General features: G+C 44.6%; 1 protein-coding gene across 3 annotated transcripts; it reads right to left on the bottom strand.

Moving 5' to 3' along the window:
• Nucleotides 1-1,722: 1,722 nt before the first annotated feature.
• Nucleotides 1,723-12,608, bottom strand: LOC103064024 (uncharacterized). 3 transcript variants are annotated; one of them, XM_088129444.1, is made up of 5 exons: nucleotides 11,966-12,608; nucleotides 11,519-11,651; nucleotides 11,271-11,353; nucleotides 10,103-10,229; nucleotides 1,724-6,017 (listed from the first exon to the last, which is right to left on the bottom strand). In XM_088129444.1, the coding sequence occupies exons 1-5, from the start codon at nucleotides 12,350-12,352 to the stop codon at nucleotides 4,318-4,320; spliced, it is 2,430 nt and encodes an 809-aa protein (XP_087985570.1). In that variant the 5' UTR covers nucleotides 12,353-12,608; the 3' UTR covers nucleotides 1,724-4,317. The 3 variants fall into 3 exon arrangements, with proteins under 3 accessions (XP_087985572.1, XP_087985570.1, XP_087985571.1); XM_088129445.1 differs by lacking the exon at nucleotides 11,966-12,608 and having other exon boundaries at nucleotides 11,509-11,648; XM_088129446.1 differs by lacking the exons at nucleotides 10,103-10,229; nucleotides 11,519-11,651; nucleotides 11,966-12,608 and having other exon boundaries at nucleotides 1,723-6,017.
• Nucleotides 12,609-13,436: the final 828 nt, after the last annotated feature.

Genomic DNA, 13,436 nt, shown 5'->3' with positions numbered 1-13,436 from the left:
AGGCCGACTCTAAAACCTGCCTCAAACGGGGAGGCCGACAAAACCGGAGCCTCTCCTGCCTTCTCCCGCTGTGTCCCAGACCTACTCGAAGGGTATCCGCAGCCCACCTTCCCCTAAGCTCTCCCAGCAGAGGTAGATGTTACATGTCATTGCCCCATACATAAGCTTTTTCCAGGACTTCCACATACGATGACCATTGTGCTAATCAAATATATTTTCAGCTTCATAAAGACTAAAAATTGAGTACAACTCTATAGTAATAGTGTATGGAATATGTTAGCCGTGATACTTTAGGTCAGCTGGTTATTCAAGACTTCTTAGTTATCCACCTTTTTTTTTAATCACACATACTGTTTTTCCCTTTCTTTTTCCCTATGTGTTCTATATTCTTTTATAACTCTTCGTATCAACCTTATTTTCCTTTTTTCTTCAATATATAGAGAAATAAATGAACACTAAACTTTGATTATTTAACTTGAGTAGTTATGTATCAAATTTCAGTGGCAAAAGAGATAAATACAAGGAACTGCTCAAAGCGTAGTCATGGACTAAAAAGCATCTTCAATAGGGAAACCTACATGAGAAGACATCAGGCGGAGGGGAGATGTTAAATGCTGCTTTCTTCTGCCCTCTGCCCCAACAGCTTTCCCCTACTCCCACAGAACTAAAGCTTCTTCCCCAAATAAGGAGTTCTGGGGACTCTTCTTTTGGTCCCTCAGTCAGGAAGGTCCTGCTTGCATCAAGGATGCTGCTGCCTTGTACAGGGAAGCAACCTTCATCTTCTAAATGCTGATGGTGTCAGCTTCCTGAAGCTCCAGGATTACAAAAAGTCGGGGAGCAGAGGAGCCCCCAAAGCCAGACCAAGCAAAGTCAAACCACAACTGGACAACAGCCACTGACCTGAGATGGTGACAGTGTGGCTTTGACCGGATGGGAAACAATGGCAAACAAACCCCGTCGTTTAATGAGTTATGGACAAGCAGAGAGTCAGCAGCATTCCTTCTGAGTAACGTGGTCACTGCATTTCTTTGGATGGTCTCATGCTCCGAGGAGTATTTCATGTAACCATTGGATTTGAAGCAGCCCTTCCTGGTCCAATTCAGTTTGCTAAGTTCAGCGCTATCCCTCGTTACTTCGTGCGTTCAATCTTTTCACATTTTATGTTCCACCATTAAATGTCTTCAAATATTGAGGAAAACGCAACAGTAATTTGAAGCAAGTAACCTCTCTCTAGAGCAGGGGTCCTCAAATGTTTTAAACAGGGGTCAGTTCAGAATGTTGGGGGGCCGGACTATTTATTCATTATTAAACTTGTATGCCGCCCATCTCCCCCAACAGGTGACTCTGGGCAGCTCACAATAGTTTGAAAAAAACATGAATGAATACTTATGCACACATTTTATTTGTAGTACAAAAAAAAAAAACAGGAAAAAAACAATACAATAATTAAAATAAAGAACAATTTTAACCAACATAAACCCCACCCTGCATTGGTGGTCAGTGTCAGTAAATGTTATCCTCCCCCCATCCCATCCCATCCCCCCCACCCCCTGCCCCCTGCATTATTGGTCAATGCCAGTGGCCATTCTCCTACTTGAGGGGCAACCACACAGTCCAAATGGAGAAAGTAATAGGGCGTCCTGCATCCCACTGATCACCCTGCACAGAGGATCCCTACCGTGGAGTATGAGGAAGTATGAGTTGAAGTGCCGCCTTTTAAACCCTCCCCCCCCCCCCGCTTGTCTTGGCGCCATAATTCTTTATCACCTGGTGGTGAGGCCTAAATTGCCCATATAGTTAAGTACCTCTCCGTCCCAAAGCACTATCCCAATTAGAACCATTAATTACCATCCCCCCTCCCTAGTCAGGAATGGCAGAATCCAATCAAGCAAACACCCATTGACTGCTACAGCTTTTTAAATTGACATTTGGTTGATGCAGGTTCTGACAGTAACTTTAGGGACTTAGCATAACTACTGAATGAATGGTTGTTAAGCGATGACTACCTGTACAAAGAATTTGAGATGATGGAACAGGTCTGGGCAAGGAAGAGGAGTTTGGATATAAATGCAAGGAACAGAAGAGAAGAAAAAGTGAAACAGAAACTGAGTACAATGCTTTCTGCAGTCCTGATAATTTGCAAAGAAGTAGGCTGACCTGATTTCCAAAAATAAAAACTTGGATATACGAATATTAAAAAATGCATACATGTATACAAATCTACAAGTCAATTTCCCCAAAGTCACAGGCAAAAATTACCAGAAAAAAAAGGACACAAAGATGTTTAGAAGAGCTTCTCTGGAATGAAGCAACTTTAAGTAGTTCCAAACATTCCTGTTCCCTGTTGTGCTTTTACACTCTGTGAAAAATTATTTCCAGGCCAAATTAATTTAATAAATGATTAACAATCAATTGACCACTCTCTCCATCATAAGGCTATCAGACCTGATCTGCAAAAATCCATTAGTTGTCAGCAAAGAGATACAACACTAACTTTGCTTCTTATTCTGGATTTCTGCAGACTAGTACTAATCAATCAGCCAGTAAAATGGATAATGGAATAGCTTCATTCCCATGTTCCCTTCCACCATAAGGTACCCTGAGACTTGTTGAGTAATGGAAAGACATCATTTCTTTGGCTACTTGTTCCCATACTGTTCTGCATGCTCTACCTTGAGCCCTCCCATTAGTTCGAGGATGCCTTCCCCAAAATCAGGACTGTCCCTGTAAAACTGGAATTTAATCTTGGAAATAAGTTTCAGGCACTGATAGTGCCTTCTGTTGACTAAAACCTAGTCATGGCAGGTTAGTGGGAATATTTTAATGACATTCTCAATGAAATCCAGTGTGGGTAAAACAGGAAGTAACATAAAATGCAAACGTGAAGCACCATGAGAATGGGGCTCCTGCGGTTCTCCAAATAGGGTGCCTGTACTCATGAGACCTGGGGAATACCAGATGGTTTCCGAGGGATTGCAAGAACGGGGTGGGCAATTGGGAGAAAGAATGACACAAGCAGCTTGGAGAACGACACACTGATCACCCTGCACGGAGGATCCCTCCCGCAGAGTACAAGGAGAGCTGCCAGACGACCCAGTATACCTGTAATGTAGAATAGTCCGGCTCTCCAATCTCCCTCCTTGTGCATCGCCTGCAGCTCCCGACACAGCCCCGACGCTTCCGCTTCTGACAGACAGCAGCGGTGGCCAATCAGGCGGGTGGGCCGGATAAATGACCCTGGCGGGCTGTATCCGGCCCACGGGCTGTAGTTTGAGAACCCCTGCTCTAGAGATACAAAATAAAAAAAGAGAAGGAAATGTATCTACTGTTTTAGCAACAAAAGATATAGCATGAGAAAGTAGTGTGCTCCTTACAAAGAAAAATCTCAAATACTTTATTCTTAAAGGACAAGCAGTGTAAAACGTTGCATAAAAAGTGGATTTTTGGAGAGGAAGAAGTGTATTCCTGTTTTTATTAAGGGGGGGGGGTTGGCAGAGGTAGATGTTCAGTGATTGACAGTTGCACCACTATCATAACAACATTTTTGTACCATTGGACCAGATTCGGACACGCTTATTCTACATTGCAGGACAATCTGGGACAATCCTTTCCTTTCTTCTATGGGACACTAATTAAATGCTTCAACAGGAATATTATATCCCTTTTGGTTGACTTTTTTACAAGGCTACAGATTCCCACTTGCTTCAATCTGTTTTCCTGGGACTTAACTTGAGCTCTCTTATAACCCTCGTTGGCCTCCGATACAACAGTCTGAGTTTCAATCTCTTACATCGCGAAAAATACTCAAGGTTGATCTAACAACGTGGGGAGGGACTCCCTTCCTGAAGATTTGAGCAGAAAAAACAAAACAAAACCTTTCCACGTTCCACTCATTTATAGAGTTTCTCTCCTGAGTGGAACTTTTATGATATTTAAGAAGACATATCCTCTTAAAATAGTTTCTTTGCTCCATTTCTTAATACACTGTTTCTCCTCTTTCTACACTCTGAAAGTTTAATGTTCAAGAAGCTTATCCAAACACACCTATTTATGTGTTTTCTTGGGAAAAAAAGGCCCAGTGCTGGCATTGGAAGTTTCTCTGCACTCATAGGACCTCCTATGGGAAATAAGGGCAGTGGTCCTTTTGAACCTATTTCCACACGTCAAGCATTATTATGGTTCTCCCATGTGGATTAATTTAGGTCTGATAAGACTATTCTTCCAACCGAATGTTATTTCACAGTTCACATTTTTCTGGTGTTTTTCACATGTGGGTCTCTTTATGAGAAGAAAACACTTGTGATTAAAGCTCCCAAGCTATGGTTTTTCTCTTGTGTGGATTCTTTGATGTTGCGAAAGGTGATTTTTCTGACTGAAGCTCTTTCCACACTCTGTGCATTTGTATGGTTTTTCTCCTGTGTGGATCCTTTTATGGCAAATAAAATAACTGCTGCAATTGAAGCTCTTTCCACATTCCAAACACTTATATGGTTTCTCCCCTGTATGAATCCTTCTGTGATATGTAAGATCTGAGCGTACACTAAAGTTCTTTCCACAATCCAAGCATTGATATGGTTTCTCCCCTGTGTGAATTCTTTTATGTTTCATAAGGTGACAGTTTCGCCTGAAGTTCTTCCCACACTCCAGGCATTTGTATGGTTTTTCTCCTGTGTGGATCCTTCTATGGCAAATAAAGGTAGTTCTCTGACGGAAGCACTTTCCACACTCTGTACATTTATATGGTTTCTCCCCTGTATGGATTCTTACATGCATCACAAGGCTTGATCTTCCACTGAACTTCCTTCCACACTTCAAGCATGTATATGGTTTCTCCCCAGTGTGGGTTCTTTTATGTCTTGTAAGGTGACCACTCTGACTGAATCTCCTTCCACACACCAGGCATATATATGGTTTCTGTCCTGTGTGCTTTCGTTTATGAGATGTAAGACGACTTCTCCTACTGAATCGTTTTCCACATTCCAGGCATTTATACGGTCTCTCCCCTGTATGAATCCTTTTATGATACATAAGATCTGAGGACCCAGTGAAACTCTTTCCACACACCAGGCATTGATATGGTTTCTCCCCTGTGTGAATTCTTTTATGTTGTAAAAGGCTACTGTTCCGCCCAAAACTCTTTCCACATTCCAGGCACTTGTATGGTTTTTCTCCTGTGTGGATCCTTCTATGGTAAATAAAGGTAGTCTTGCGACTGAAGCTCTTTCCACACTCTGTACATTTATATGGTTTCTCCCCCGTGTGGCTTCTTACATGCTTGATAAGGTTTGAACTTCCACTGAACTTCCTTCCACAGTGCAGACATGTATATGGTTTCTCCCCTGTGTGGGTTCGTTGATGTCTTGTAAGGTGACCAGTCTGACTGAATCTTTTTCCACACACCAGGCACATATATGGCTTCTCCCCTGTGTGGGTCCGTTCATGTACGGTAAGTTTACATCTGTGAGTGAAGGTCTTTTCACACTCCAGACATTTATATCGTTTTTCCATTGGGGGACTTTTTGGGGGTATAATAAGCAACTGTTTCTTACTGAAACCCTTTCCACACTCATATGGTTTCTCCTCTTTATGGGAAATAAAATGACTGTTCAAAGTGAAATTTTCCCCACAATTTATAAATGCATATGTTGTCTCTTTGATATACGATGGCTGATGTAAAACAAGAGAGGAGGTAGGACTGATACTTTGCCCGTGCTCTTCATATTCATATTGTTCTTCTTCAGTCTGGGTTGTAGAATATTTACTGAAAACACATTTTTCTCTGGCTGTTTTGCCACATCCAAAATATTGTCCACTTTCTTCTCGTTGCTGAACGTGCTGGGTTGGGAGGTCAAGGACTTCGTTATGACCAGAACAAGATGTCTTCTCTCCACTCGTTATGCAGCTTTTCTTACTCTTTTGAAGTGCCCCTTGATTTCCAAGCTGCCCTTCTTCAGACTGGATCATTTGTAATAGCGCTATGCCGGGCTCCTTGTAATTCTCCTGCTCCTGTTCATAACCTGGTTTGAAGAAAAAAAGAAAAATAAAACAAGTTACTAATTACGTTCATAACAGAAAAATGCTGCATCCATTATTTTTGCATCTCCAAGATTTTGCTGGGTTCCTTTTGTATGCCTAGAAGAAACCAAACTTCCATTTTATTTATGGTACTGCCCCTGAGGCGATGTTGTTTTGGACTATTCCCCACTTATTTTTATGAGGTATTTCTCTTTTTTCTTTGGAAAAAAACTACTCCTTCATTATCTGAAGACTGAATAATCAGGAGCGAGGGGCATCAACAACAAAATGTATGAAGGAATTGCGGACCTCTTCAATTGATGCCTTGATGTTTATTATAGCAAGTGCAGTTTCAAGAATGTCCTACATTATATAGTGATACACCTGGCCGAAATTCATGAGGGCATTTCAAAGGACAGGGAAAAGGACATTTATAATGACTAGCTTATCTCTCCTAAGGGGAACGTTACCCTCAACCATAAAGAAAGCTTTGAGAATACGATGGTTGAAGTATTTATTTATTTATTATTTATTATTAAATTTCTATGCCGCCCATCTCCCCCCAACGTAAAATTGGGTACAAATTTCAAGTACAAACTGAAATCGGGTTTTCTTGGCAAGGGTGAGAAGTGGGCAGGGATGGATTAGAAGAACTTCAAGGTCCCTTCCAACATGAGGATCCTTTGATAAAACGCATTTAAGTAAGACTCAGAATAAAGTTGGTTACCAGCCTGAGTTCCACCCACCTCACGTGCTACTGGGAACGGCAATATTCTCCGGTGCTTGCCACCATTCTGCCACTATGCCGCAAGAAAAGCCTGAGTTTCAGTCCAAGCATGCTTGCTCTTTTCTAAGCCAGACAGAGACTACCTGGAAGCCAGCTTATTCTTCCCTGCATCTCATCAACTACATGCACTGCATTAAGAGACATTCAGGATACTAAGAGGACAATTTTGTTAATATTTCTCTATACACTTATTTGTAACCATAGGTTTTAGCAAACTTCATACAAATTAGAACAATCCAAAACTTGACACCAACTCCAGACAAACCTTGCAGCCACCTCACGTCTTGGGACCAGATCTACATCAAGTCTTCAAATGAAAAGCACAACCTCCAGTCAAAGAGGAAAAGACCTCTGCGAATCTTGTTGGCTACCAAAAGACTTCAGGCACTTGGGGAAAATCTGATGTCTCTTTCTCCTGATTCCCACCCAAATGCTGGTAACGATTAAGGGGGGACAACTAAAGTATTAGAGAATAAACCAAGAGTATGATTTTTTTTCCATAGAAGAGAATATCTGTAGCTCAGGGTTGAACAGTGGAGTCTTTAGTGCTCTATGAGCTTGGTTGTTTGCTTGCAATGTTTCATTACCAAACTAGGTATCATCATAAATGCTAGTGAGTGTGAGGTTTACTCCCTGGTTACATACAGTAGCTTGCCCTGTCACTGTTGGTAGGGGTGGGGGTTCTCTCCTCGGTAGTTCCTTGATTAGGGTATTGATTTCTGCTTCATTGTTATTCAGCCATCAATAGACACATCAGTCATCAAAAGACAGAAAGAAGGGAACCATATTTGCACACCATTCAAGAGACAACAAACCATACACACCATTCATATTCTGCACCTACAATATTCCAAAAACTGCAAGAAGGTATGGACTGGACCCTTTGACTTCTGTGGGAAATCACACTGGTCACCAGAATCTTCTGGGATATCATTTCACTGGAACTCTGGAGACATGGGACTTGAACTTTCTATCACGTTTTGAGCTGAAATTTGGACTGGGGAAACTTTTGCAAGTTAAGGACCAACTCTTCTAAGCCCCCTCCCCTGTTCCCCAAAGGGAGACCCATCCAGGAGAGACTTGTACCATGTATCAGGACCTGACCTCCTCCTCATGCTCAACCACTTTAATATCTGGACTTGTGCCTCCAGAGCAACCTTACCTTAGGCCAAGAGGGACAGTGGGTAGAAATCGATCAGTCAACCTGAGTGGGGAATTGGATTGGTTGCCAGAACTTCGTGGAATATCTCTCATATCTAACATCAGGGGCACAGGAAACCAGAATTTCTATTTGTTGTACTACTTTTGTGAACTTGTTTATAAACAAGGGACCTCCCTTCCTTTCACTAGACAAGGAGAGATCCTCCCACCCCACAGTCCCTGAAATCATGCTAAAACCAATGCATAGGATAGTCTCTTTCAATACAGCATTCCTTGCTCTTCTATATTGCCACACCAGTGCCACTCCAAAAATCTCTTCTCTTACACATCCTGTACTTCTCAAGCCTGCGTCTCATACTCTTCCTTTCAGAAGCTCCCAAAGTTTCCTTTCCTTTTTATCCCTCCCCTTTTGCCACAATCTTTGTCAGCACTCCAAATGACCTAAATTTATCCTCCCTCCCTCCCTATTCTTTGGTTTGAAGTCCCATCAAACCAAAGAAGAGAAGCCTTCTCACCCACTCACAGTACAGCCAAAGACAACCCTTAGAAGGCAACTCCAACATAGAGAAGACCCAACCCTCCATCCTCTATCATCCAATGACCTTAACATTCCATCTCCTTAAACAATGGATTTCTTTAGCTATGTTGCCCTCCTGGAAGGCCCATTTTGCCTAACAACAGAATTATAGGTAGTCCTCGTTTAGGAAGTGCCTCGGAGAACAACCAGTTGCAATTACAACCATGATGAAAAAATGGCTTCATGACCAATGCCCAGATTTACGACCTTCGCAGCATCTCTCTCTCTCAGTCATGCGTTCACCACTACAGACAGTCAGTACACTTTTTTCTCCCCCTCCCCACTCAGGGCACAGACACTGCCTCTCTTCCTAAGCTGCTCTTCTCTGCAGGGCAGCTCATCTCTAAAAAGTGCTAACCTCAAATTAACTGGCTCAGCTCTGTGACCTTAATTAGTTGATTAGAAGTTGGCTTGCAGCTGCTGCCTAACACTGACAAGACCCTAATCAATTTCACCCTCTAGGCAAACAGCCCACATTCCTTCAATGTGTGCCTGCTGACTCTCTTATAATCCCTTCCTCTGCAATGAATGTAAATACAAATAATAATTCTCTTCTTGCTAATTATCCCAGCACCAGGGTGAGCATTCCAAAGGCGGGCGTGGGAAAAAGGACTACAAGGTCTGCCATTTTACCCGGCTTCCTCATAAGTCAAGTTACAGAAACCTTCCTGTTGTTTAGCCCCACCCAGCTGTTTGGGGTCATATCCTACTGTAAAGCAAAGGAAAGTGCAAAGGAAAGCTGAAGTAAAATCGTAAGCAGTCATGGTCATGTGGTTTTTCAATAAGCGACCACTTCACTTAACAACCAGGTTTTCGGGCCCAATTGTGATCACTAAACAAGGACTACCTGTAGCCCCAGGTACGCTGACAAGGACCTTCCTGGCTTCCCCAAACTGGCCAGCCAATCAGATCCCTAGGATTTTCCAGCTTGTAGCCCTCAGCTTCTAGAAAAATATTTGCTTTACCGTTACTCAGGGTCCCTCTTATTTGTAAAGCAGGCACTCAACAATCCTTGCAATAAAGCTTGGTTCTTTCCTCAGTGTTGTGCTTCTCCGTGAGATTGAATCCACAGCAGCCTATATTACTATCTTGCGTTGAAGCACTCAGGGAAAAAATGCCAATTGTTCTCATCTCTACAGGGAGCTTACGCATGATTTGCTCAGAGCCGAAGGAGGGCCCTTTGTCCAAACAGCCAGTATGAGAAACTGCCACTGATTATGAGGCAACCTAGGAGACGGGGCAGTTGTAAGGAACAGACATCAGAGAGATTCAGGGCAGTATCTTCCTCACCTAAAGCTGTTCAGGTTATCTGCTCTTGAATCAGACAGAGAGAAGCTGTCATCTTCACTGAAGAAATTCCTCAAAAATGAGAAAATCCTTTTCAGATGAGAAAAGGACCCCGTGAAGCATCCACCAACTTCTCCACTTATTTACCTTAGTCTCAGGAAAAAAAAAAAAAGTCCCAGAATGTTCTTTTTCTAGGCAGAAGGTGCTTTCTGAGCACTTATGTCAACAAAGGACTTTCCACAATTAACTGAACCCAGAGCAAAGCAGGTCCTTACCCAGAAAGGCCACATTCCTAGAATTCTCCAGCATGACTTCCCCGTGTAAGGCTCTCTGGCTGGGATCCAGCAGAGCCCACTCCTCCTCCGTAAAATACACAGCCACCTCCTCAAAGGACACCAAGCCCTGAAAGTCAAAAGAAATATTCCTCCACAGAAGTCCTAGGAAGTTCTCTCCCAGATTTCCAACTTCCTAAAAGCGAGTTTTGTAAGACAGAAAATTCTCCTTTTCTGACATGATGTACTACTGGATTGTGCCTGCAGGACATTAGAATTCCTTGCCTTTCCTAAGATCCACCTGTCCGGTTAGAATTTCTTCCTACCACAGTTCACCTCGGAGAAAGACTCTGTAGACGTAAGCCACTTTTTCACATCTCCTGCTGTATGAAAACTTTCATTTTTTTGCAGAAGCTGCCATTTTGATGCAGTAAATCCATACCTCACACACATAACTTTTAACTGGATCTGCTTGGATGTATGTTTAAATGCTAATGCTATTCTTATTGCCATGCTTTAAGTGCTCTGATTTTTTTAACAGGTTGTGAGTAGTCCTACTAATGTTTCAATAGAACTTGATGAATTAAAAATGGCTCCTTGCTTTCATTTTTTGCTAGCTAGCCGATTCCTGGTTTTGCACATGCTTTAGATAGCAAGGGATATATATTAAATAAATTATTGTAACGTCCTGCAGGCACAAGAATCATAAATACTCAACCGCTTCCATAAATGAACTCAATATCTCAGCATGACTGTAATGGGACAAACAAATGACCTGGAGGGACAGGAGGAAGAGCTGCTACCAATACAAGGGTAAGGTGAAAGAAATCTGAGTCCAGGGCAGAAATGTAATTTGAGAAAGTGTCTCAGGCATGACGCTCCCTAGTTCTCATGAAGATAACGGAAGGGAGGACTTGCAAGATTCTGTTACTGTAACCTTATAACGAAAGTAGTATTTGCTTCCATGTCTTTGGTTTCATGTTCGGTCTACCTTGGAGGGCTGACTCTTCTCTGGGGTCTGCTTAAACAACCATCTTGAAAGCGGAACCAAGCTAACTTTTGATCTTGACATTTGATCCCCTTAAGAAGCTCTGCATGGAATCTCATGATAAAAATGCCCACCCCCAGGCCCCCCATCAAAGGTTTCTCTGCTCTGATGAAGCTCCCCTACCTGAGCTGGAGGAACAGCAGCTGTTGCTGCTCCACCACAAACAGAAGATGTTTCAGCAATTTCCATCAACATCCTTCGGTTCCCTGTGATCAAGATAAAAGGAGACGGATAAAGAATATTTGGAAGCTGAGTGACTCAGCTGTGGGGAAGCACTATAAATTAAAACCAGGTGCAAAATTTTGTGTAGAAGAAGCAGGTGAATGAAATGCCTTCAGGCTTCACTGCCCTCAGAACCAACCTTCACTTACGTGGCAACATGACCCAAGTTGGGTCCTCCTCAGAGATCCTTCCCAACAGATGCTCCATAGAGAGACCGGAGAGAGCTTCTCTGCCTTCCGGAGGTACCGCGGCCATTTCCACCTTCCTCAATGGCTCCTGCATCTGAAATAACAGCCAGGATCAAAGACGAAGAAAAGCTAAACCAACTGAACATGAGGAGGAGGAGGAGACTCTTCTCTGCCTCCAAAGCTCGACCATCTTAGAGCTGTCAGCGGAGATCCACATACACTTGGGATCCCCCTTCCTCCTGCGGAATAACCTGGGTGGGCAAACACAACTCTGTGCCTGAAAACGGAGGGAAACCAAAGTCCCTTCTACCTTTAGAAGCCGCACTGGGGGCGGGCAAGGCAGTTCGGGAAACAAGGACTCCTTGTTCCTCCTCGGGCATCCTCCCAGGACCATCACCATCCTCTCACCTGCCGCCTCTTCTCCTCCGCTTGGCTCAGCAGGAAGCCCTCGGCCAGCGCCACCGCCTGGGAGCAGGTCTCTGCTCCGCACTCCCGCACCCAGCTCTCCATCTCCGCGGGCAGGACGGCCAGGAACTGCTCCAGGATCACCAGGTCCACCACCTGAGCTTTGGTGCTCCTGTCGGGCTTCAGCCACTGATGGCACAGCTGCTGCAGGCGGCTGCACACTGCCCGCGGCCCCTGGGACTCCCGGTAGCACAGCCTTCGGAAGCGCTCGGCGCCTGAGCTGGGGGGCTCCTCGGGCCAGCGCTGCCCTCCCTCCTCGGGCTCCGCGGCACGACGGCCTCGGGCTGCGCCACCCGCCCCTGGCCCTGTTCCTGGCCCTGGCCAGTCCATCTTGCGGGCCTCTCAGGCCAAGCTTCCCCGGCGGCGCCTACTCCGCTCCTCTCCTTCCCGGCCGCATTGGGCGAAGGGCCCCTCGCGCTGTGGGAAGCAGGTCCTCGATATCCCCTTCCCGGCTTGCAGGGAACGAAGCCTCCGGGGCAGGCGGGTTGGCGCTCCCTCGCGCTCCGGCCCCGGGGAAGCGCAGCCGCAACCCACTCCCGGCCCTCCGCTCCCGCCGCAGCGCCCCGCCCTCGCCGTCCCCGGAAGCCTCGGCCTGCGCGCGAGAGAGCGCTCATTCCTAGAGAGGCAACGCGCCGGGCCGCCCTCTCTCCTCCCTCGCCTACCGCCCCCTTTAAAAGATGGATTCCGCCTTGCTTCCTGGGGGGGTCTTTCAAGGGATTTGAGGAGGGAATTCTCAGCAGCCTTGGGAGGGCATCCCGGACCTAGGACCCTGGTCGGGCTGCCCAATCTTCTTGTCTTTGACACATGGGATACATGGGAAAAGATTGTTCTCTTGCACTCAGACTGTTCCCATAATAATCAGGAAACCACCTCAAAGCAACCATGAAATCAAAGCCTAATTTAGCGCCTTGAGGGAACCAGTAGAAACCACAGCAGGCGCCTTTTGGCAGCCACGGAATTGAAGGCCGACTCTAAAACCTGCCTCAAACGGGGAGGCCGACAAAACCGGAGCCTCTCCTGCCTTCTCCCGCTGTGTCCCAGACCTACTCGAAGGGTATCCGCAGCCCACCTTCCCCTAAGCTCTCCCAGCAGAGGTAGATGTTACATGTCATTGCCCCATACATAAGCTTTTTCCAGGACTTCCACATACGATGACCATTGTGCTAATCAAATATATTTTCAGCTTCATAAAGACTAAAAATTGAGTACAACTCTATAGTAATAGTGTATGGAATATGTTAGCCGTGATACTTTAGGTCAGCTGGTTATTCAAGACTTCTTAGTTATCCACCTTTTTTTTTTTATCACACATACTGTTTTTCCCTTTCTTTTTCCCTATGTGTTCTATATTCTTTTATAACTCTTCGTATCAACCTTATTTTCCTTTTTTCTTCAATATGTAATTGTAATGGAG

This window comes from Python bivittatus, unplaced genomic scaffold (assembly GCF_059951505.1).
Source record: "Python bivittatus isolate LINGU-HERP-01145 unplaced genomic scaffold, Pbiv_v1 ctg000810_np1212, whole genome shotgun sequence".
In the NCBI taxonomy this organism is placed as follows: Eukaryota; Metazoa; Chordata; class Lepidosauria; order Squamata; family Pythonidae; genus Python; species Python bivittatus.
This window is presented reverse-complemented; position numbering and strand designations above follow the sequence as displayed.

What these genes read in the sequence shown, in the direction of transcription:
- LOC103064024 (XM_088129444.1), bottom strand. Translation starts at nt 12,352, where the DNA reads ATGGACTGGCCAGGGCCAGGAACAGGGCCAGGGGCGGGTGGCGCAGCC. An exon ending in CTGCTGTTCCTCCAGCTCAG is followed by an intron (nt 10,230 to 11,270) that starts GTAGGGGAGCTT and finishes TTTGACTTTCAG; the next exon opens with GGCTTGGTGTCCTTTGAGGA. An exon ending in TAGGAATGTGGCCTTTCTGG is followed by an intron (nt 6,018 to 10,102) that starts GTAAGGACCTGC and finishes TCTTCAAACCAG; the next exon opens with GTTATGAACAGGAGCAGGAG.